This window comes from Hypanus sabinus, chromosome 16 (assembly GCF_030144855.1).
Source record: "Hypanus sabinus isolate sHypSab1 chromosome 16, sHypSab1.hap1, whole genome shotgun sequence".
NCBI classification, from domain to species: domain Eukaryota; kingdom Metazoa; phylum Chordata; class Chondrichthyes; order Myliobatiformes; family Dasyatidae; genus Hypanus; species Hypanus sabinus.
Window position 1 is genome coordinate 24527528 of NC_082721.1, and position 26220 is coordinate 24553747.

Here is a 26220-nt window from a genome sequence, read left to right on the forward strand (position 1 = left end):
TTGACCCTGAGTTTTCCAGCAGTTTGCCTTTGCTCCACATTCTTGTATCTGCTGCCTCTTTAGTCTCCATGACAAGTTGTGCTTTGATCCGCGGAAGTCTCAGGAATGGTCTTTGCTGCAGCAGATGGCCCAACCTGTCCCACCTCCCCTGCTGTAACTTCTAACACTAATGGGGCAAAGAATCAATGGGCCGAACGATCTCCCTCTAAATTTCTAAAATAATGCACAGAGGGAGCTTGGATCTGGAAAGTAAGAAGTTTCATCTTAAAGAATGTGGCCTTTATCCACTGACTTTATCTGTGCTAACCCTTGCTCTTGTTTCAGTTAAGTATAAGCCTCTGTCGATCAAGAAAGTAAACCTGGCACGGTCAGCAGGGCTACTCACACTGAGTTGGGCAAAATCGGAAAAGAAGAGGATTTTCAATGAGATTCGCTATCAAAGCAAGGATGCTAGGGAGTGGAAACAGGTAGGACTGCGCCACTTTTCAAACCCACCCTAATGCAAAGTCAGCATGGCACCATCTCTCGGATGTACTTTGTTCAGCAACCTGAGGTACTGACGTCCCGCATTTGCAGCATCTCTTGTGTCTGGGAGACATCCACAGCTCCCAAGGCTGGAAGGTCATGATTAGAGCTTACTCCCAAAGTGGGAACAGCAAGGATCAGCTGTGGGGTTAGGCGCCCAGGGCAATGTCCCACGAAATGCTCTGGCATTGACATCTCAGTGACCTTATCTCTTCAGATCTACAACTATTTGCAATGTGAGCTTAGGATCATCATTATTGGAGAGAAAGGGTCCAATGCCCCCATTTTGTCACCCTTGCCATTAGAGTGGTACATATTTATACGTCTATACTTCGACGAAAGGACATTGGGATTAAGGAGCAAGAATTGCCATTCAGACCCTTGATTCTGCTCCATTATTCAGTTAGATCATGACAATTCCTGTGCCTTATGCTCACATTCCTGCCTGATCTCCAAATGCCTTTATGTCTTTAATTTCCAAGGTGTCCAGATTTCAGCACTGACTACATTCAGCAACGCAGCTCCACAGCTCTGGCATGGGTAATTCCAAAGATTCACCATCCTCTAAGTAAAGAAAAAATTCCTTATCTCAATCTTAAATTTATCCTAAGATATGCCTTGCAGTTCTAGCCTGAGGAAACCCCCTCATTCTTTTAAACTCCACTAAGTAGAGGTGTACAAGATGATGAGAGGCATAAATCCATTGGACAGCTAGAGGGCAGAAAAAGGTTAACACAAGTGGGTATATTTTTGAAGTGATTGGAGGGCAGTATGGGGGGGGGGGGTAATGTCAAAGGTAAGTTTTTTCTTTATACAGAGAATGATGGGTATGTGGAATATGCTACCGGGGTGGTGGGGAAGAGTTTTAGAAAGGCATGTGGATAATAGAAAAATGGAGAGTTATGTAGGAGGTAAGGGTTACCTTGATCTTAGAGTAGGTTAAAAGGTTGGTACACAATGTAGGAAGATGGCCCTGTACTGTTCGATGCTCTATGTTAAAGGCCAATCCTATTCATTGTTCCATCACTGGATAAATCCACAACCAAGGAAGTCATCTCATGATCTGCATTGCACTGACTCCAGATATATATGTATATAACTATCTATCCTTCTCCCCATCCCTCTGTTATCTTTCTATCTATCTATCCCTCCATCCCTCTGTTATCTATCTATCTATCTATTTATCCATCGCTCCATCCCTCCATCCCTCCATTATCTATCTATCCATCACTCCATCCCTCCATTATCTACCTATCCATCGCTCCATCGCTCCATCCCTCCATTATCTATCTATCCATCTCTCCATCCCTCCATCCCTCCATTATCTATCTATCCATCGCTCCATCCCTCCATTATCTATCTATTCATCGCTCCATCGCTCCATCCCTCCATTATCTATCTATCCATCGCTCCATCCCTCCATTATCCATCTCCCCATTGCTCCATCCCTCCATTATCTATTTATCCATCGCTCCATCCCTCCATTATCCATCTCCCCATCGCTCCATCCCTCCATTATCTATCTATCTATCTATCTATCTATCTATCTATCTATCTATCTATCTATCTATCAATCAATCAATCATATATACTCCTTTGGGTATCATTTTCATTCATGGTTCAGGAGTTAAACTCACATTGTTTTAATGGCTAAATCTGTTGATTACAAACCAAGCTATAGGCAAACTTTAGCAGGTCAAGCAGCATCTGTGGAGGCCAACTGATAACTGACATTTCTATGAGACCTGGTGCAGGAAATGCTGCCTGACTTTGCAGAGTTCCTCTAGCTGCTTGTTTTTTCCACATTCCAACATGTGCAAAATGTTGTGTCTCCATCATTTCATCACGATTTCAAAGTGAGTTGGTTTAATGTGTCCTTTCCTTACAGGTAAACTGCAGCTCCAGTGAATTGAAGGCTTATGGTAAGGCCGGAGCGATGTCAATGGGTTGGCATCATCGCTGACCATTTACAGCTCAGGCAGGAGGGTTGCAAGGGAGTCAAACTGGAGAAGGAGCTTACCTCAGCCCTGAGGAAGGGTATTCGACGGAGGGTTCACTAGGAGGGGTATGTGTTGAGGGAGAAGCTCTGATGAGAAGGATAGTAGGCAGGGGTTTCGCTAGTAAAGTTCTGTGAGTTGAAGCATTCATGAGCGGGGGAGAAGTCAAGAGAAAGGGACATCAATGGAAAGATTTGTGATCAGAGGGAGGGTATTTTATGTTACAGGCAAGGGTCAGGAAGGAGCAGCTTCAGTGAGGTGGTAAGGGGTCTAGAGAGAGGTATTCTAATGGGAAAGATATGAACAAGTGTATGGGTTTGATGAAAGGGTAATGGGCTGAGGGAGCAGATTCATGGGAGCCACAGGACCATAGTGTGTTAAGCTTTTGACGGGGTTTGGGCTGAGGGATGGATTTTGTTGAGGGAGCAGCTCTTCAGTGGTACTTCTCCTTGTGGTCATTTTGTTTTTTTATGGTGTTCCTGTTTTCAGAGAACTGTACAATCCTGCTGGACGAGCCCTCTACATATAAACTCCAGATTCGCATGATTCATCAAAACATCTGGAGTGAATGGAGTAACGTTGCTTATATACCAGCAGGTGAAGAGCCTATGCGTCCTATACAATAAGGGGAGGATTTGCCAGTCAGAGGTAACACAGAGGGGTGTAAGGAAGGGGTCTGATACTGAGGGGTTAATGAGTGGTCAGTGCAAGGTCAGGAAGGGGAGCGTGAAGGGGGGGATGTGATGGTTGGGGTCAGTAGTAGATCCTCTCCATACCCCACCCCACTGAAACTCCTGACCCACCAGAAAGTTGTGATGCGACAAACTAATCTCAGCCTTGTGGAGAGTCTTTGGTTCCGTGAATTATTCTTGCTGCTCATCTGGACAAGATTTTCCAAAGCTCTTTTTACGTACTTCCTAGCAATCACCGAGAGTTTGGGCTTGCGGTGGAGACTTGACAACAAGCAGCACTGCCCGGGCAGGAGGAGGATCAAGTTGGAGTGGCAGGTGAGCGTGGCACCCAGAAGCCTCATTTCCTCCCCCTCCCATTCCCTTGCACCTTGCAATCCTTTCCCCTCCCTCTTCCTCTTCTCCCTCCCTCTCCCTTTCCCTCCTGCTGTCTCTCCCGAATACAAGTCATAAAAATATTTACTATAAGTTACAATAAAAATAAATAAGTAAACGGTGCACAAAAGGGAATACTGAAGTAGAGTCCGTGAGTTCCGGAGCCATTCATAGATCAGGTGGTGGAGGGGAGCAGCTGAGTGTTTGTTGAGTGTGAAGTTTTTCTGATTCAGGCAGCGTCTACAGGTAAGGGCCACCTGTACCATCCCTGACTCTCGACCTTTTCAGCCGAAGGTCCAGATGTGCAGCCTACACTGTTTTGTTTTGTTGTCCCATTTTTACTATGTACTGTGCATAGCCGTTCTGGTCGAAATGACAATAGAAGTGACTTGACTACAGTATCCTAGGCCCCGTTCGGCCACCCACCTCAGTCTCAGGGACCTGGTGATCTGATACCGGCCTGCTCAGCCAGACCCTTTAGCCTGGCGACCAGGGTTGATGATGAGGCAGACACCTCCCTCCCTGTCCCCAGGCGTAAAATTCAATCAGTTATACTTACAGCACAGAAGGAGGCCATTCTGCCCATTGAGTCTCTACTGAGTTTTAAATAAATCCCATGTACTGGGTCTTGTTCCTCAGCCTTGCTGGTAAGGACTCTTCATGTACTCCTCCAGGGATTTCCTAATGAGGTGAGGGTTTCTACCTCTCCAACCCACCAGAGATGAATTCCAGATTATTGTCACTTGTTGAGTGAATTTTCTCACGGATGGACAGATGGAACTAGGTGCCCTTCCTCTTTACCTACCCCGGGTGATCCTTCATTCCCCACCACCACCCCCCCCCCCCCACAATCTCCAACGTCTCCCATAATCTGTACGCTTTAATTGTCTTATTTGTTCAAGTCTAAACAACCACAGCTCCATTCGTCACTCGTCCTTAAGTTTCCTCTGAACCCTCTCAAATGCCGTCACATCCTGCCTGTGTTGTCCAGTTCTGGCATCTTGTTTTACCTTCTGCTCGTGAACAAAGTGGCCCATACTGAAGTGGTATTTTGTAATTTATAAGACCTTTGTGACTTAGCACTGTACCGGGACAGCATGGTAGTGTAGTGGTTAGCACCATGCTTTACAGTACCAGCAACCCGGGTTCAATTCCCGCCGTTCCCTGTAAGGACTTTATACGTTCTTCCTGTGACTGTGTGGGTTTCCTCTGGGTGTTCCAGTTTCCTCCCACAGTCCAAAGATGTAGTCCCCGAGTTATGAACGTCTGACTTACAGACAACTCGTACTTACAAACCGAGGAAGGAGAACACCGTCTGTCATTTTAAGTCAGAACTCGACGCTGTCCGCCATTTCAAGTCAGAACACGACGCCGTCCGCCATTTTAAGTCGTTGCCGTTGACGCTGTGTTGAGTGTTTAACTTTGTACAGGCAGTCCCCGGGTTATGTATGAGTTCCATTCCTGAGTCCGAATTTAAGTCGGATTTGTACGTAAGTCGGAACAAGTACATCCGATATTATTTAGTGTCAGTTAGTCAAACGTTTGTCTTAGTATATAGTACATATTTTCCTTCCAATGCATATAAAACACTTAAGAAATGTATGTATTCTAATAATTAAACCACTGCGTTGCTTAGTAATAATTGTAGCTTTCATCGGGGCAGGGTCTTTCACATGCTCTACTATTCTCACTTTCTCTGTTATCCTTTAAAATTGTTCCGATCATTGACCGACTGTAGCCTAACGATTTTCCAATGACCAATGGCGTTTCACCTCTTTCCAAACACTTTATTATTTCCACTTTATTTTCAATCGTGATCACTTCCCGTCAATGGAACTGCGGGCGGCAGGTCCCGAGCTGCTTCGGCTCCCGAGCTCGGCCGGGTCCTAAAGTCCACCGCACTAAGACCGGCTAACTAGAGCAAGTGGGGGCTGTTCTGGGTTTGGGTATTTGATCCTCCATAATATTCTGCGTGGGAATTTAAACCGGAGGTGATGATGGGTTTTTTTTTTACGAGGTCGAGTTTCGAGCTCAACATCAACCCGGCACGGATGGTTTCGGAGTCACTGGATCGACATCAACCCGGCACAGGAGCGGTCTATCGCTGGATCGAACTCAAGCCCAGCACTGACCTCACTGCGCCACCAGCTGACCGGAACGGGGGGAGGCGGGGTCAGGGTGAACCTCATTAAGAAAAATTTAAGCCAAATACGTAGTAGGTTAATTGGCCATTGTAAATTGCGCCATGATTAGGCTGGGGGTTTGCCGGGCGGTGCGGTTGAACAGACCTGCTCCGCACTGGATCTCGACAAATGTATAAAAATAAAAAATTTGTTTCTTCAGGCTCCGAGAGGTGTCAAAGCCGTAGGCTACAATCTGACCTTCGAATGGGCAAACAACATGACTGGTTATTCCATCAAATGGCAAAACACGAGTTACCAGACTACGATCTCCCTTGCTGCATACAAAGTTTCTATTTTTGCCTTTAACAAAGTGAGCACTTCGCCAGCTGAAACCATCCTCATCCCGGCTGCTCGGCCTGAAGGTATGAAAGCAAAGTGGAGGAACCTGTCTCAGGTGCAGGAGATTTGGCAGATGCTGGAAAACTTGAGCAACACACACAATTCTACAGGAGCTCAGCAAGTCAGGCAGCATCTCTGGAAGGTCTCAGCCCAAACCTTTGACTGTTTATTCCCCTCTACAGATGCTGCCTGACTTTCTGTGTTCCTCCAGCATTTTGTCTGTGTTAAACAAGTCTTAGGATCTGATATCACAAGATTTTTTTGACATGTCATTTGGTGAGGAAACTTCACAGTAGACTCAAGTGCATCACATCCCCTAACGTGAAACGTTTCCACCTCCAAACAGCAATTGATGCCAAATGACCAGATGTCAGGGTTAGGGGGACCATCACTCAGGCCACACTGGCCGTTCCTCTGCGTGCAGTCGCTGGTCAGAGTCAGTCCAGCAGACTCCGATATCTCACTTAAAGTTTACAAACGTGTGGTTGGACGATTTATCGGGAAAACGCACTTGTAGGAAGAACGGGAAAGCAGAATGTTTCTTTAAGTGCAGAGACTTCAAGCGGCACAGAGGGGCCTGAGTGATCTAGTGTGTGAGATGCAATAGGTTAGCATATTGGTACAGCATGCGATTGAATTTTATTCTGCAAAGGCAGAGATGTACTTGAGAAGTCTTGATACAACGTACAGAGCATTTTTAATGCCCACACCAAGAGTTCTTGATAGTGTTGGCCTCTTTTTATAAGGATGCATATACTTACATAAGGGGCAGTTTAGAAAACTGCCAGATCTTGATTCCAGATCTATTTATTGAGATATAGACCCCTTCTGGTCACTGGAGCCATGCCACCAGCAATCCCCCAATTTAATCCTAGACTAATCGTGGAACAACTTACAATGATCTACCAACCGGGAACGTCTTTGAACTGCGGGAGGAAACACGGTCACGGGGAGGACACAGAAGCTCCTTACAGGCAGTGGCAAGAATTGAACCTGGCTCGCTGGTACTGTAAAGTGTTGTGCTAACCACTGTTGAAAGTGACTTAAATTTATTAGATGGTCATATCATGTAAACAAGCCATTGGTATTTTTCATACCTTTGTGTAATTCTGTACCATCCTGCTTACTTACCTTTTTGGTTTGTACTGTTGGCCGTGTACTCATTAACTAATGCTATTGTTGACAAGTATTTCACTCTCCCTCACAGACATCCCAGACTTAAACCTCACGGCTGTTGACAACCACACCTTGAAAGGCTCATGGATTCCTCACAAAGTCAATTTCTACTGTGCCTTTCTAGAACTGGTGTCAACAGGAATCATGCAGCACAGAATATGCCAATCGGTGAAGCACCAGGAATTCAGGAAGAAAACGGGACACCATCAGCCCACAGGTAGTAGCCATTCAGTTAACCCAGTAATATCTGATCATTTCCACCCTCTGTTTCTTGATGACCTGCGTTAGGTGTGCATCATCTGTGTGGGCACAACCCTCCTGATATCTCCTTCTCTTTGTTCTAATAACTTGACAAACTTCCAGCCACATTCATTCTTGCAAGCTCCCACCCCAACTCCATCTCCCCTTCCTTCTTAACTCTCTTTTCCACGACACCTGGTTTGAATTGCTCCCATCCAACGAAAGATGTTAATGCCAGCCAACGCGCCTGTGAGAAAGGTAGCGAGCAATCTGCCGGAAGAAATCAGCAGATCAGGCAGCATCAGTGAGAAGAAAGGAACTGTGGACCTTTTGGGTTGGTTCTCTCTCTTCATCCTGCTTGATCTGTCTGCAGCCTTCATTGCGGTGACCACGTTCTCCTCTTCTGTTATCACAGCGCTATTATCCAATCGAGTGGCGACACTCTCATCTGCTTCCTTCCTGCCTGTCCAATCACAAGCAGAGAACCACATGCAATTGTGCCTCTTCCAGCCTCTCCCTGGTCCCACTGCCTCTTCTTACCCCTACACACGGACCCCCCCTTGGCCACTCTTCTACACATCCCCCTCTGGCAACTTCAGATGCTCCCCGACATCCCAAAACTTCCTCCAACCAGATAAGTTCATGGACCGGAAACACTATCTCCACTAAATTCTGGTGGCCTGAAGACATTGCTTCCAGGGCTGTCATAAACTCTGGGTTTCAGTCTTTCTGGAAACTGCCTGAACCAGAACCAGACAGTTTGCAACCTTGGCATTTTATTTGACCTTGAGCTACTTTAGGAGGACGCACCATTGCCATTCCCAAGGTCAACACGTGACAGTGCCTGGTCGCTGCAGCTCATGTGTATTCCAGTGTTCCCTTTGGAGAAACTCCCTTACATCAGTGTGGATGGGTTTGTTGGGGGGCGGCTGTGGAGAGGGAATCTAACATTGCTTGTTCATTGGCAGAGGTGGTATTTTCAGACCTGGAGCCACAGAGACGTTATCGCCTCACCGTCCATGCCAAGGATTCAAAGAAGAGTGACTGCCACAGCAAGGCCGGCCACACCATCGGCTCTGCCACAGCCTGCACACAGGAATACCGTAAGTCATGAACTTGGTCCTATCTGCAATAGAGATGGTCTCATTCTCAGCCCTGGTACTGAAGAGTCGCAGGTTACATTGGGGTCACCAACCTTTTTTGCATCACGGACCGGGTTAAATATTAGCAATATTCTTGCGGACCGGCCGATGGGGGGGGGGGGGGGAGGGGTGTTAATCATGACCGGAATATAAGCGATAAATCAACTATAAGTCACTTATAAGTGGCTAAATCACTCAACTTCGTTTCTGAAAGGCTTTATCTAGCGAATTTAATATTAAACACACCAGGCATATTTTCTTCGCATGAATATAGTGTTAAGTCAGTTATAACTCCCTTATAAGTCAATAGCATCATAGCATTTTAAGTAACGTTTGGATATTAAACACACAGCGCATATTTTCCTTGTATGAACATATAAGATCATTACAACACACTGGTGAGAGGACAAGGTAAGGACCGGAGGTCCCCGTACCGGGACTGTGGCGATTTCAGTCCGGAGAGAGCGGCCGACAAAAGTTTGGCTCGAGGGACAACTTTCAGTAGATCACAGCGAGGTAGCTGCCCTGCTACTTACAAAACCCTGAGCCCAAATTAGGTCGTCTGCGAATATTTTAGCACCGGGTTCCCCATGAATATTCGGTGTGGTAAGCAGGTTCAGAGGCGGCGCCCGTCTGCCTGCGCTCCAGGCCAGTAGGAACGCCACTTCTCGCCAGCTGCACGAGGCAGCCGGTTACCCGAGGCCAACCAGTGAGCTCTGGCGCGAGGGTATCACTGCATTTAGGCGACTGATGACCTCGAGTGTATTCAAGTTCAACAGTGAGCGTGGCAGGGAATGAGGAAAGGTGCAGCTGACTCATATCGTTTCATATCGCCAAATCATATCGTTTCCTCGCTGGGGTTGGGGACCACTGGGTTACATCACCCCCTCTTGCTAAAAAACTCCTGGGTCTTCACAGGGATAAAACCAGGTGAAGGTTTTGGTTCTGCACTCCCAGAAGCCTAGGATTTAAATATTTCTGATTCAGGGAAACCAGATCCCATTTAATATCATGGGATCGATCAGGAAAGAGAAGCAGTCAAGTTATCACTCCTAGTCTACAGGCCAGAAATACATTTCCTTCTGATAATTCCCTAAATCTGAAGAAGGGGATTTGTAAATTGGATACAATGGTTGCAACAAATATTCTTGGCCATGTGTGGGTTAGAGGATGTGAGATTGGGAGACAGGAGCTGTTTGAACCCTATCTGGCTTCTCCTATGTCTGACCTTCAGTATATGATGATAGTTCATTATCACCTTCCGTGTAACCTTTCCCTGTATAGGAAGCTGACAATCTATTCAAATTGCTTTGTCCTACTCATATTTCAAGTTCAAGTTTATTGTCATTGAACTGTAGAATAACTATATAACGTAACAAAACACCATTCCTCAGGAACCAAGGTGCAGTATGCAGTACATATATCACATACCGAACATAAAATAATATTTACACAATATTAATAATATCAGTAGATAAAAATGTATTCTGTACAAATACAAGTAGATATAAAGTGCATGTACTATATAGAGCCTTTGAGTCAAAGAAAATTACAGCACAGAAGCTGGCCCCTCTGGTCCATCTAGTCTGTGTCGAACTATTCAAACTGCCCACTTCCAATGACCTGCACTGGGACCATGGCCCTTCATTCCCCTACCATCCATGTACCTATCCACACTTCCCTTAAAAGTTGAAATTGAACTTGTTCTGGCAGCTCGTTCCATGTTCTCACAAACCTCTGAGTGAAGAAGTTTCCTCTCATGCTCCCCTTAAACTTTTCACCCTCCACCCTTAACCCATGACCTCTAGTTGTAGTCCCACCCAATCTCAATGGAAAGAAGCCTGCTTGCATCTATCCGATCGATACTCCTCATAATTTAGTGTACCTCTATTACATCTCATCTCAATCTTCTACATTCCAAGGAATAAAGTCCTAACCTATTCAATCCTTCTTTGTAACCCAGGTCCTCCGGTCCAGCTACATCCTTGTGTATTTTCTCTGTACCCTTTCAACCCTTTCCAGTAGACAGGTGACCAAAACTGTTGATTTGTGAATGCCAATGTGCTGAAAGCTTTCTTTACAACCCTGTGTAACTGTGATGCCACTTCCAAGGAATTATGGACCTGTATCCCCTGATCCCTTTGTTCCACCACGCTCCTCAGTGCCGTACTGCTCACTGAGCAGGACCTACCCTGCTTGGTCCTACCGAAGTGTAAAACCGCATACTTGTTTGCATTCTAGAGTTAAATATACACAGTAATTCTGCTATTGGCACTATCTGTGGTGAACTACATATACCTGTCTGGACATGCCCCCACTGCTGACTGCTCCTGTGGCCCCTCCCACGGACCCCGGTATAAAGGCGATTGGAGACACAGCCCCGGCTCAGTCTCCAGGATGCAGTGTGGTGGTCACTTGCTGCTTGTTCTTTCTTCCAGCCAATAAAAGCCGATATCTCGCCTCACGTCTCCGAGAGTTATTGATGGTGCATCAGTATCATAAGTAATGTGTCCAGGGCGAGCGCTATTTCAAACGTTCTTTTTTTTTGCATTAAGTTTGGACTTTGCAGTGCGAACAGTGTTCTTACTTTGTGAAGCTGCTTGTAAGTTTAGTAAATTTTATTGTAAATATCGCTTGATGAGCTTTGTCACTGACCCAAAGTGTTCATGGTGTAAACTTGCCAGGAACAGGATCAAGGGAAACCACATAAACTGGCAGAACCTCAAGTGTTTTTGAAACAGACACAAGTGAAATATTCTTGGTTACAAGAGGCGTGGGTGAATCTCAATGGCTTACTGAGCTATAGTTACTGCTAGGAAACTAATTGGTCATAAAAAGTATTTTTACTTATGCTGCTTGTGAATTCTTTTAGGAATATTTTAACTTTGTAATCTGAATGCCATTTCAAGCATTAATTAAAAGTGCTTCCAAGTTTGCATCTGACAGAAGTCTTCGATGTCATTGGCTAATTAAGCAGTGTTCTTTTTCAGAGGGTCTGGTCATCTCCGGCAATCTCAAATTTGACTTAAGGTGGTGATGATGAATCACTTGAACTGTGTGACCCCTCTGGTGAAGGTACTTTCAACGTTTGAAATGAAACCCAGTGATATTAAAGGACTGACAAAATACTTTGTCAATGGAAAATGGATAGTGCTCTCCACTCTCTCTGCACTAACCCTATCTTCACCAGCAAACCTGCAGATAAGCGGGGGGGGGGGGGGGGGGCTGTAGTAGTCTGGCAGACTGACTCCTACCTTGCTGGGGCCAGGTGAAAATTTTCGGACACCTCCTCTTACTTAACTCTCGAACAGGACCTGACTAAGGAGCTCCAGGCCATTGTCTCCCTCTCCATCACTGACCTTATTAACTCTGGGAATCTCCCATCCACTGCCACCAACCTCATAGTTCCCTTATCCCACACCTCCTGTTTCTACCTCCTCCTACCCAAGATCCACAAACCTGCCTGTCCAGGTAGACCAAATATTTCTGCTTGTTCCTGCCCCACTGAACTTATATCTGCATACCCCGACTCAGTTTTATTCCCCCGGTTCAGTCCCTTCTTACCTACATCCATGACACTTCACACACTCTGGATCTTTTCAATGATTTCAAGTCCCCTGGCCCCGATCATCTTATTTTCACTATTTCCAGTCCCTGTACACCTCCAACCCCCACCAGGAAGGCCTCAAAACTCTCCGTTTCTTTCTGGACACCAGACCCAACCAGTTCCCCTCCACCACCACCTTCCTCTATCTGGTGGAACTGGTCCTCACTCTCAATAATTTCTCCTTCAGCTCTTCCCACTTCTTTTAAACAGAAGGTGTAGCCAGGGCCGCTCACATGGGTCCCAGCTGAATCTACCTTTTCGTCAGCTATGTGGAATGGTCTGCGTTCCAAGTCTACGCTGGTATCACCCCCCAACTTTTCCTATGCTACGTCAGTGAGTGCTTCCTGTACCCACGCAGAGCTCATCGACTCTCCGACACCTCCCTCCCCTTTACCAATCTCTCGGTCTCTATCTCTGGACACAGCTTATCTACTGATATCTTGTATAAACCCACTGATTCACATAGCTAGCTGGACTACACATCTTCCCACCCTGTTACTTGTAAACATGCCTTCCTCTTCTCTCGATTCTTCTGCCTCTGCCACATCCCTACCGATCTCCCTCCTGGCACTCATCCTTGCAAGCAGAACAAGTGCCATACCTGCCCCTTCACTTCTGCCCTCACTACCATTCAGGGCCCTAAAAAGTCCTTCCAGGTGAGACGACACTTCACCTGTGAGTCTGTTGGGGTCATCCAACGTATCCGTTGCTCCTGGTATGGACTCCTGTATATGGATGAGACCCGATATAGATTGGGAGACTGCATTGCTGTGCACCTAGGCTCCGTCTGCTCGAAAAAGTGGGATCTCCCAGTGGCCACCCATTTTAATTCTACTTCCCATTCCCATTCCAACATGTCAGCCCATGGTCCTCTACTGCCGTAATGAGGCCACGCTCAGGTTGGGGGAGCAGCACCTTATATTCTGTCTGGATAGGCTCCAAACTGATGGCATGAACATCAACTTCTTGGTAATGACCCCCCCCCCAACCCGTTGACTTTACCATTCCCCATCCCCATTTCCCTTTTTCACCTCATCTCCTTACCTGCCCATCACCTCCCTCTGGTGCTCCTCCCCCTTCCCTTTCTTCCATGGCCTTCTGTCCTCCCCTATCAGATTCCCCTTCTCCAGCCCTTCACCTCTTTCACCAAGTGACTTCACCCTCCTACTCTCCCAGTTTCACCTCCCACCTTGCACTTCTTCCACCCCTCCCCCTACCTTCTTACTACGACTTCTCGTCTTTTTCCTCCAGTCCTGATGAAGGATATTTTTTAAAAATCTTTTTATTAATTTCAAACAAACATAAATAAAACATGAATACAGAGAGTTTGAGAGTACATAATTAATAGGTTAAGTATACATTAAAATAGTTGATAATCCATATATAATAACCTCCCAAATTCATAGTAATTATGAAAAAAGGAGTAAATAAGAAAAAAAATCCCCAAAAAAGAAAAGAAAAAATAAACCTAACCAACATGGGCCATTGCATTATGTCAAATATACACAGTAGTGTCAATAACTCCATACCTTCATCCAAATAATTAAGGATAATAGAAACAGGGTTTCTAAGTCAGTTTAACTCATATGAAAATGTTGAATAAATGGTCTCCAAGTTTCTTCAAATTTAACTGAAGGATCAAAGACAACACTTCTAATTTTTTCTAAGCTCAAACAAGAGATAGTTTGAGAAGGATCTTGTCCCAAAACGCCAACTGTTTACTCTTTTCCATGGATGCTGCCGGGCATGCTGAGTTCCCCCAGCATTCTGTGTTGCTGACAAGATGTTTCCAAGTCAGGTTGGACTGTGGCTTGGAGGAAAATTGTGCATGGTGATATTCCGTGTACGGTACCTGTGTGAAAATTCAGTATGGCAAGAGACAAGATGATAAGCAAACAGAGACAATGTGCAGACAAAGAGCAGTCACCCAGGCTGAATATGGCCCTTGAAAGCACAACTCCCCTATGTACAGACCTTCTGCTCAAGCCAGGGGCACAAGGTTACTATGTGCATCAAGGCTATATAAGGAGGCTAACGAATGCTTGTTGACACTAATTATTGGATAGTTATTTTAATAATTCTAGAATATTATTGGCCTATAGTGTGTACATGAGAACTTAAGAAATAGGAGCAGGAGTCGGCCATCTGGCTCGTCAATGGCTGATTTGGCCATGGACTCATCTCCACCAACCTGCCTTTTCCCCAGAACCTTTAATTCCAATTTTGTCTTAAATATTACTGAGGTAGTTGATGCACCATCAATAACTCTCGGAGATGTGAGAGGCTTTTATTGGCTGGAAGAAAGAACAAGCAGCAATTGACCACCATACTACATCCTGAAGGGTCTGTGGCTCCAATCGCCTTTATACCGGGGTCTGAGGGAGGAGCCACAGGAGCAGTCAGCGGTGGGGGGGGGGGGCATGTCCAGACAGGTATATGTAGTTCACCACAGTAGCCTCCACTGCTTCATTGGGCAGAGAGTTCCACAGATTCACCACTCTCTGGGAAAAGCAGTTCCTCCTCATCTCCGTCCTAAATCTACACCCCCTGAATCTTGAGGCTCTGCCCCTTTATATAGACGTTATTGACTATTAACACCTGTAATATGCATTACAATTGATAATGAAATATGTAAATGATGGGATTCAAAAGTTCAAAAAGTTTCTATTGATCATAAAACTGATTAAAAGTGGATTGGAGCTCAGCGAGCGTCACTGGCCTTCGGACCCTAGCTCCAAGTCCACTCCGCCCGGCGGTCTACCCACTCGCTCCATTTGCATCTTCTCTCCTCATCTCTCCCCGGAAAAAGAATCCTTGCTCCCAGACCCACAAGGAAGAACAACACCCCTCTCATTGGATAGCCCCACATTCCAAAGCCCCGTTATCTCCAGTCATAACCCAAACATTGCTGCTACAGAGAAACCATTACATTAGCAATGAACCCTTACAGCACATTACGTGTAGACGGTGCATACTGCAGCCATGCTGTACAGGCAACGGCAGAAGAGGTGGATAGGATACCAATCAATGGGCTGCTTTCTCCTGGTGGACTACTGGAGTATAAATACCACTGGAATACACAAACTCAGGCATCATCCCTCATGATTGTCATCGGAACATTGGTTATAATCAATGCCTGTCGCTGGCTGGAAGCCTAAGAAGAGTTAACTCTTTAAAGTAAAGTTTATTGTCATCTGCACAAGTTTGTCTTTGCATGGGCACAATGAAAAACTTGGTTGCAGCAGCATCACAGGCACTTAGATAAGCAGCGTTCACAAGACAAAACAAAAATTAAACTTGACTTATACTAATTTCTACAAGAAAGAGAAAATTCGAAAAATCGAAGTCTATTTTAGTACAAAGTAATCAAAGTGGTCATTTGGTTGCTAAACTGTAGTGATTAGAGTTCTGCGATTTGATTCAAGAAACAAATGGTTGAAGGCAAGTAGCTGTTCTTAAACCTGGTGGTGTGGGACTTCATGCTTCTGTACCTCCTGAGCAATGGTAGCTGTGAGAAGATGACATGATCCAGACGGTGGGTATTTTTGATGATGGATGCTGCCTTCTTGGGGCATGGATATTACCGACGGTCAGAGGGGATGTGCCGTGATGCATTGGGCACAATGTGCTACTCTGTACTGCTTCTTACCTTCCTGTGCATTTGAATTGGTGTACAGTCCCAATCTTTTTATGCTCCTCAGGTGGGAAGGTGTCAGGAAGTGAGCCACTCATCACAGAATATCCAGCCTCTGGACTGCCCCTTGTAGCCGCTGTTTATGGGATTGGTCCAGTGAGTTTCTAGTCAATGATGACTCTCAGGATGTTGCCATCGGGAGACCTGGGCTGGTACTTTTAGATCCTTTTGCGATCTAAAGGTTCTTTGGAACTCAAGAACAAAACATAAACCTTGTTGCTTACAATCATTCTTTTTAAGTGTTACAACCCAGAATCAGAATCAGAATCAGAATCAGACTTTAATCGCCAAGTACCTGTGCACATACAAGGAATTTACTTCCGGCAGATGTTGTCTCTCTGCTCATAACAATAATAATGATAAATATAAATGAAAATATAGATTATACATACAAGTATACATACAAGGGTGGAAAGTGGACAAGAAAAAGGAATCGACGGATCAAAGAAAAGAGCAGACTAAAAATTAATCATGATCATCTCATACTCTGACTAGAGAAAACAAAAATTTCATTGATAAAATAGCCAGACTCAAATGGAGTGACACCTGCTACAGAAGACCAAGAAGCTTGTAGAAAAATACTAAAGTAACTGTATTGTAGTTACTGGAAAACCCAGTGAACAATTATATAAATGCAAACAAACACAGGAAAGTTAAACTAGAAGAAAACTAACAATTATAAACTCCAATCCAGCATTGCAACTGCAGTTTGTCACTTATTAACACATCTTGAATCTTGTCTTTGACCTGCTGCATTTGATGTGGCGTTGTGAATGGAATTAAACATTGTGTAAGTGTAAGTGAGCATATCCACCCCCACCCCCCATGTGGTACTGTTGCTGTCACAGCCTTTGGGCACATAGTAATCACTTTTGGACTAGTGATAGACAGTGCCAGGCACTGCAAATGGGAACAGTTTCAGCACAAAGATCACTGGACTTTTCCTGGGACATTTTCTCAAGGTTAACAGGAAACAACTTTGACCTGCATCTGACTGCGAATGCTGTGCCTGTATTTAATTTGTGTTGTGATCCTGATCCCAAGTGTTGCCCTATCAGTCTGAGCAGAAGCTGCTGAGAGTTTTTATTCCAATACTGTTTTAAGGCCTTAAAGGGTATTTGTTTCAAAGGGCTAGGAAGGGCATAATAGGCAGAATGGTCTCATACTGACTTTAAGATGCTTTTTATTTCCAGCACCAACCCATGGGCCCATGATGGTCAACGTAACCAACATCATGAAAAGCTCAGTGTTCCTCCAGTGGAAGGGGATCTCCCTGGGGGAGTGCCAAGGCACCCTGCTGAAGTACCTCATCATCTACACAAACGGCTGGAATCACACATACAGTAAGCAGAGCTAAAGTTCTGGAACAGCCCTGGCCACGCAATAGCTCACATGTCTGTAGTGTCCCCTCACAGGACCAGGCCTGAACACACTGGGCACATTACGGCGCATCCCGCCATCATGTGGCCCACAGGGCCACACCCAACAACATGGTCCTCCTCCCTTGCATAGCCCTGCACCGCCTGTATCAGATGTGAGAGAGTGATTATATTGGACATGTAAGTGGTGGTGTGAGGAATGTGACTGAGGTGTCCTTATGAAACAGAAGCAGATTACTGAGCCAAACAGGTCTATACCCGGCCTCGAAGCAGTTCCAACAGTTCCGTGCCTCGTTTATCTCCCTGTAATTCACCCTCTCTCACATGCTCTTTAGTTCCCCGACACCACCAATTCCCATCCTTCACTAGGGTAATTGACAGTGACCAATCAAACTACAAGCTAGCTCTTCTTTGCAACGCGGGGGAAACGCAGACGTCACAGAGAGAACATCCGAACACCTGAGGGCACAATCAGACTTTGATCACTGGACGACGCAGCCACTGTGTGCACAGACTGTGCCAACCGCAGTGAGGGGGACTGTACTGTGCTGGTATGAGGGACTGTATTTGTGGTGCTGTGAGGGATTGTGCTACTATTTGCACAAGGGAATGGGAAGGAGATCGTCTGATTGTACCAGGTATTAAGTCAGGTGCGACCATGTCAGCAGTTGTGTGGGTGGTAGTGTCAGTGTTTGCACAGAGGATGATGTGTGAGGGATGGTGTTGATGTTTGTGTAAGGGATGGTGTGGGGAACAGTGTAGCTGTTGTGTGGGTAATAATGTTGGTGTCAGTGTCCGGGAGACGGTGTTGGTGTTTGTGTGGGAAACAGTATCGTGGAGAATGGTGTTGATGTTTGGGGAATCGTGTTGGTGGTGGTGTGGAAGATGGAGTTGCTGTTTGTGTGGGAAACAGTATCGTGGGGAATGGTGTTGATGTTTGGGGAATCGTGGTGGTGTGGGAGATGGTGTTGCTGTTTGTGTGGGAAACTATATCATGGGGAATGATGTTGATGTTTGGGGAATCGTGGTGGTGTGGGAGATGGTGTTGCTGTTTGTGTGGACGTTGGTGTCAACATTTGTGTGGGGGTTGTGGAGTATATTAATGGTTGTGCAAGAGATTCTGTCAGTTATCTGTGCCTCCTCTCAGTCACTACCTCTGCCTTGTTATCAGCTGCTTCTGTTAATGCTTGGAAGCTGAACTACACTCTGGTCAATCTAAATGCCTCGACCTTGTACACCGTGCAGATCTGTGGTGTCACCACTGCTGGACAAGGAGCCAAGACCATCCGAACTTTCCAAACCAGGGACTACGGTAATGTGACTAGATGCTGAGATTAACTCTGACTGAATGGCTAAAGTCTGCAGGAGATTCCTTGCACAAGTAGACACACACACACACACACACACACACACACACACACACACACACACACACACACACACACACACACACACACACACACACACACACACACACACACACACACACACACACACACACACACACACACACACACACACCAGGCAGCTTCTATGGAGAGGAATAAGCAGTCAACGTTTTGGGCCGACACTCTTCATCAGGATGAGATGGGATCCATTGAATCCTGATGCCGGTAGGAAGGAAGGAATGGACCCGGGGAGTTCTGACTTTACTTCGTGTGCGGGGAGATAAGGTGGGAGCAGCGAGCTGGGGAATAGATGAAACGTGAACACTAGGATTTGGCTGACGCTGGAAGTCCAGAGTGTCCACACACACACACACACACACACACACACACACACTCTCTCTCTCTCTCTCACACACACACACACACACACACACACACACACACACACACACACACACACTCTCACACACACACTCGCACGCACACATACACATACACTCTCTCACACACACACACACGCACACACACACACACGCACACACACACACACGCACGCACACACACACACACACACACACACACACACACACACACTGTCCTCCATGTGTTTTGTGAACCCCTTTACATGTCCTCTGTCACCCATGTAAGTCAGAGGGTAGAACCACAAAATCGCTGAGCCAAGCCTCTCCAACACATCCCACATTTTCCTTTTGTTTCACTCCTCATCCCCTCTCTAAACTCTTTCCAAACATCACCTCCTAATTATTCGATCCATTCCCATGAAACTACTTGTCACCTGGATTCCTGCCCCACCTGCATTGTAGCTCATATTTCTGGGGTTCCCATCCGGGAAATCCATCATCACTGCCCGCTCCGTAATCCACGAGCCTGCTGCCCTTGTAAACTATCACCCCATTTCCTGACGGAGAGTCTCGGCCCGAAACGTCGACATTGCTTCTCCTATAGATGCTGCCTGGCCTGCTGCGTTCCACCAGCATTTTGTGTGTGTTGCTTGAATTTCCAGCGTCTGCAGATTTCCTCGTGTTTGAGTTTTCCTGCTGCTCTTCCTCCTTCAATGCCCTAGGTTGTGTTGCAGCCTTCCAAATCAGGCAGGCACCTCCTATGCCCCTGCTTTTACTTGTTCCATTGATTTGCGACCCTGTCAGAGATGCAAAACCGCTTCATTCAAGATTACAATGATACCCTGGGTGATTGTGAAAGAGATAATCTATCTCTTGACTTTCCTCCTGATATGACTGCAGCTGTTGACACCATGATCATATCACCCTCCTTCATCACCTCTTCTTCTCTGACCATCTAGGTGGCACCATGACCTAGATCTGGTCTTTTGAGCCCATTCATATTCAGGAACTCACCTTATTCTTGTACATTGTGCCTTTTCTGTCCAATGCCCTGGATCCAGGAGTGGCAGGATGGGGGTCAACAAACTCTACCATTTCCAATAAATTGTGCACATGTTTAGCGTAATTGTGAGCAACTTTGGGCTCTGTATCTAATGAAAGATCTGCTGTCCCTGGAGAGATTGCATGGCCTAATTCTGCTCCTATACAGAATGGTCTTATGGTCTGGTTGTCATATATCCACCCAGATCTCCATGCACCTGTAGATAAATGAGCACAGATGAAGGAGGTATAGCCTCTGGAGAATACATTTTAGTTGGCTACAAAAGATTGATAGAGGCAGAAGCTGCATCCTGTGACAGAGGGAGTCCAGAGCGGGGAGTTCGAACATGACGACTGGAGCACTGGACATCAAGAAAGGCTTGCTCACACAGGGGAGAGTGGAAATTTTGGTAACCCACCCCCATCTCCTGGGAAGGATGAGGTTGTGGAATTTAAACGTTGTGATTCAGAGGCTGATCAGACTCTGTTGGTCTTGAATGTAGATCTGCAGGAAACCGAAAGGGCAAGTGGGTTCAGATGTAGATCAGTCAACCACAGCAGCTCACTAACTCAGTCTTCTGCTGAATTGTAGATCACAGTGAGTTCATGGCGATCACCGTGGCAACGTCCTTCTTCGTCATGCTTGCCGTCTTCGCTGTGGTTTCTCTCTGTTACTTCAGCTACAAAAGGTACGTTGGCCATGGGGCTGAGAACACTTTGGAAACACCAGCCAGGAACACTCACCCCCAACTCTAATGGCAGCCAAAAACACTGACCCCTAACCTCAATTCTGGCCAGAAATGCCGACCCCAACCCCAGAGCCAAACTAAAACACCAACCCTGCACCAGTCCCAACACCAGTGTCAACGCCAACCAGAAGAACTGACCAGGAATACCAAGCCAAGCACAGACTCAACGATAGCCCCAACACCCACACGATCATCATGCAGAAACACAGACCTAAAGTACCAACCCTCAACATCACCCGGAAACAGTGACCAGACTACCAGTCCCAACCAGAAACACAAGTAAACCCAGGCCAAAAAGATCAACCTCAACACTAGGCCGAGACACTGATCACGACACCAAACCCAACATCGACTGGAAGCACCAACGCCATTGCCACCCTGGAGAAGAGAACAGAAACACCGGCTAGAACAATCGACTACAACACTGAGCAGAAATGCCAACGGCAATACAGGCCAGAAATATAGACACTAACACCAAACCCAGCATTAACCAGAATGACTGACTCCTTAACAAACACCAACGCTAACCAGAAACACCATACTGAAACATCATCCCCAACCATGCCACAACCACCAGCGCTAACCAGAAACACCGTACTGAAACACCATCCCCAACCATGCCACAACCACCAGCGCTAACCAGAAACACCGTACTGAAACACCATCCCCAACCATACCACAAACACCAGCGCTAACCAGAAACATCGTACTGAAACACCATCCCCAACCATGCCACAACCACCAGTGCTAACCAGAAACACCGTACTGAAACATCATCCCCAACCATGCCACAACCACCAGTGCTAACCAGAAACACCGTACTGAAACACCATCCCCAACCATGCCACAACCACTAGCGCTAACCAGAAACACCGTACTGAAACACCATCCCCAACCATACCACAAACACCAGTGCTAACCAGAAACACCGTACTGAAACACCATCCCCAACCATACCACAAACAGCAAGCAGGCCAGAAGCCCTGGTGCTGATGTGTTTCTTTGATTACTTTTTTAGAACTGAACGAATGGTTTGTCCCACTGTCCCGGATCCAGTCAACAGCCTTGCTGTCAAATCCATACACATATCTAACCACATCAGCGTAAGTTGTATAGTTTGTTCATTCATTTGCGTTCAGAAGGGAATGAAGATCATGCGGTATTCTTCCCAACGTGCAGTAATCTTCACAGTGGTCCACACTGAGTTGTCTCTGTTAGCACACCATGTCTTCAATCACACCATCCTGTGGTTGAAGGCAAATGTATAAAGTTCACATTGTTTATAATACTTCGCACAAGATCAGGCAATTTCCAAACTTTTTGCCTTAGGACGGAGATCCAATCTTTGATGGCCATGGCCTCCTCCCTACGCAGGGTGCCCAATCCAGCAGGGGAAACACATGGGGGTAAATCAATTGCCCACACCCCCACCATAGAGGCTGTTCCATTCCCTCTGCGGGGGAGTCCACTTCACCTGGTAATTCACCCCTTCCCCATCCTCCTTCCCTATCTGAAGGCCCATCCTGGGGCTCCTGGTCGCAATGGTGGTGACGGCAGGAGGACTGTGAGCACACAATGGAATCAGCTCCCCACCAAGAGCTGCGGCCTCCCCTCAGTTCTATTCCTAAGGACCTGCTCTATTCCTAAGGACCTGAGCCCTTACCTCTTATTTTCCTTCAAGGTGCATAAAGTCTTGGAGACCTCCTTCAGGACAGATGTATGCCTCCAAGTCCTTCTCCCTGATTCCTTCATTCCTGAGCTCAGCCACGAGGGAGCTGGTCTCCCTGAGATTAAGCCACAGTCTGTGGCTTAATCAGGAGACCCGGATGGTAGTGTTCCTCCCTGGTGCCAGGGTTCGGGATGTTTCTGATCGTGTCCAAGATATCCTGAAGTGGGAAGGTGAGGAGCCAGAGGTCATGGTACCAATGACATAGGTAGGAAAAGGGAAGAGGTCCTGAAAGGAGAATATAGGGAGTTAAGAAGGCAGTTGAGAAGAAGGACCACAAAGGTAGTAATCTCGGGATTACTGCCTTTGCCGTGCGACAGTGAGAGTAAGAATAGAATTAGGTGGAGGATAAAAGCGTGGCTGAGGGATTGGAGCAGGGGGCAGGGATCCAAGTTTCTGAATCATTGGGACCTCTTTTGGGGCAGGTGTAACCTGTACTAAAAGGACTGGTTACACTTGAATCCTAGGGGGACCAATATCCTGGTGGGGAGATTTGCTAAGGCTACTGGGGAGACTTTAAACTAGAATGGTTGGGGGTGGGAATCATTTTGAAGAGACTAGGGGAGAGGAGGTTAGTTCACAAATAGAGAAAGCTAGTAGACAGTGTGTGAGGGAGGATAGGCAGGTGATAGAGAAGGGGAACGCTCAGACCAAAGATGTAGGGGAGAAGGAAGAAAAAGATAATAAAGTTGATCACATCGTTAGGGATAAACAGAGAGGAAGAGGTGAAGAGTTTCTTAAATGCATCTATTCTAATGCTGGGAGTATTGTAAGAAAGGTGGATGAGCTTAGAGCATGGATTGATACCTGGTAATATGATGTTGTAGCTATTAGTGAAACATGGTTGCAGGAGAGGTGTGATTGGCAACTAAATATTCCTGGATTTCGTTGCTTCAGGTGTGATAGAATCGGAGAGACAAGAGGAGGAGGTGTTGCATTGCTTGTCCGAGAAAATATTACAGCGGTGCTTTGGCAGGATAGATTAGAGGGCTTATCTAGGGAAACTATTTGGGCAGAATTGAGGAATGGGAAAGGTGTAGTAACACTCAGTGGTGTAATATAGACCACTTAATGGGGAATGAGAATTGGAGGAGCAAATTTGTAAGGAGACAGCAGATATTTGTAGTAAGCACAAGGTTGTGATTGTGGGAAATCTAAGTTTTCCACACATACACTGGGAAGCCCATTCTGTAAAAGGGCTGGATGGTTTGGAGTTTGTAAAATGTGTGCAGGATAGTTTTTTGCAGCAATACATAAAGGTACTGACTAGAGAAGGGGCAGTGTTGGATCTCCTGTTAGGGAATGAGATAGGTCAGATGACGGACGTATTTGTTGGGGTCCAGTGATCACCATACCATTAGTTTCAATATAATTATGGAGAAGGATTGGACTGGACCCAGGGTTTAGATTTTTGATTGGAGAAAGGCTAACTTTGAGGAGATGCGAAAGGACTTAGAAGGAGTAGATTGGGACAATTTGTTTTATGGGAAGGATGTAATAGAGAAATGGAGGTCATTTAAAGGTGAAATTTTGAGGGTACAGAATCTTTATGTTCCTGTTAGGTTGAAAGGAAAGGTTAAAAGTTTGAGAGCGCCATGGTTTTCAAGGGATATTGGAAACTTGGTTTGGAAAAAGAGGGAGATCTACAATAAATATAGGCAGCATGGAGTAAATGAGGTGCTCGAGGAATGTAAAGAATGTAAAAAGAATCTTAAGAAAGAAATTAGAAAAGCTAAAAGAAGATATGAGTTTGCTTTGGCAAGTAAGGTGAAAACAAATCCAAAGGGTTTCTACAGTTATATTAATAGCAAAAGTATAGTGAGGGATAAAATTGGTCCCTTAGAGAATCGGAGTGGACAGTTATGTGTGGAGCCGAAAGAGATGGGGGAGATTTTGAACAATTTCTTTTCTTCGGTATTCACTAAGGAGAACGATATTGAATTGTATAAGGTAAGGGAAACAAGTAGGGAAGTTATGGAAACTATGACAATTAAAGAGGAGGTAGCACTGGCACTTCTAAGGAATATAAAAATGGATAAATCTCCAGATCCTGACAGGATATTCCCTAGGATCTTGAGGGAAGTTGGTGTAGAAATAGCAGGGGCTCTGACAGAAATATTTCAAATGTCATTAGAAACAATAAACTGGGATAAAAGTGAAATTTTACCCCTTACTAAAGGAGATTATAGTCAATGTCGATTAGTAACTCAATTTAGATGGCCGATAAATGGTATAAAGTATTTAGGTATAAGAGTTGATAATAATATAAAGAATTTATATAAATTAAATTATTTATCACTATTGAAAAAAATTCAAGAAGATCTTGATAAATGGATGATGTTACCAATAACATTAGTGGGTAGAGTTAATGCCGTAAAAATGAATATATTCCCTAGATTACAGTATTTATTTCAAACATTACCAATACAACTGCTGCAGAAGTTTTTTCAAGAGTTAAGTAAGTGTGTGAGGAAATTTCTTTAGAAAGGTAAGATGTCAAGAATATCATTGGAAAAAATGACATGGAAATTTGACCTAGGTGGGTTACAACTTCCAAACTTTAAGGATTATTATAAAGCAAATAATTTAGATTTATTGCATCTTTTTTTGACGAAGATAAATCAGCATGGATTAGAATAGAGTTAGATAAGATAGGAGAAAAAACATCAGAAGATTTTATATATAAATGGGAATCTAAATAGATATGGGAAAAGAAAGAATCCCTTATATTAAAATATTTGATTGATTTATGGAATAAGATAAATGTTGATGATGAGATAAAGAAATCTTTATTAGCAAGGAGACCTCTGATTCAAAATAGACTTATTCCTTTTACAATGGATAACCAACTTTTATATAATTGGTACCAAAAAGGGATTAGATGATTAGGAGACTGTTATGAAGGAGGTATATTGATGTCACTTGAACAAGTAAAGAATAAATATAAAATGTCAAATAACACTTTTTTTGTTATTTTCAATTAAGGGCTTACTTAAGAGATAAATTGGGTTAATGCCGAAACCTAATGAAATTGAAACTTTAATTCAAAAAGGAAAAATTAAAAAATTTACTTCTTTTATGTATAATCTGATTCAAAAACAGACACTTAAACAAGGAATTCATAAGTCAAGTCAAAAATGGGAAACAGATTTGAATATTAAAATTAATGAAACAAGTTGGTCAAGACTATGCCTTGATAGTATGACAAATACAATAACTGTTCGACTCAGACTAGTACAATATAAATTTTACATCAATTATATATCACACCGCAAAAAATAAATAGATTAAACCCAAACTCATCTGATCAGTGTTTTCAATGTAATCAAGAAATTGGTACTTTCTTACATTCTACTTGGTCTTGTTTTAAAATTCAGCCTTTTTGGATAAATTGAAGAGTTTTATTGGAACAAATTATTGGAGCACAACTTCCACATAACCCAATATTATTTTTACTAGGTGACATTGAAGAGATAAAACCGAGACTTAAATTGAACAAATATCAGAAAGAATTTATAAAAATTGCATTGGCAGCAGCCAAAAAGGCTATTGCAGTTACTTGGAAATCGGATTCATTTATTAAGTATGGATCGTTGGAATAATGAAAT

General features: G+C 44.8%; 1 protein-coding gene across 1 annotated transcript in view; it reads left to right on the forward strand.

The window, feature by feature from the left end:
- LOC132406090 (interleukin-12 receptor subunit beta-1-like) overlaps positions 1 to 26220 on the forward strand; it is a 45554-nt gene that overhangs the window by 15189 nt on the left and 4145 nt on the right. The window contains exons 5-15 of the mRNA XM_059991300.1: positions 325 to 467; positions 2414 to 2447; positions 3012 to 3119; positions 3444 to 3529; positions 5930 to 6131; positions 7316 to 7501; positions 8493 to 8627; positions 17161 to 17310; positions 18518 to 18658; positions 20730 to 20826; positions 21905 to 21989. Coding sequence (XP_059847283.1) covers positions 325 to 467; positions 2414 to 2447; positions 3012 to 3119; positions 3444 to 3529; positions 5930 to 6131; positions 7316 to 7501; positions 8493 to 8627; positions 17161 to 17310; positions 18518 to 18658; positions 20730 to 20826; positions 21905 to 21989 — 1367 coding nt within the window. The remainder of the gene's footprint in view (positions 1 to 324; positions 468 to 2413; positions 2448 to 3011; positions 3120 to 3443; positions 3530 to 5929; positions 6132 to 7315; positions 7502 to 8492; positions 8628 to 17160; positions 17311 to 18517; positions 18659 to 20729; positions 20827 to 21904; positions 21990 to 26220) is intronic.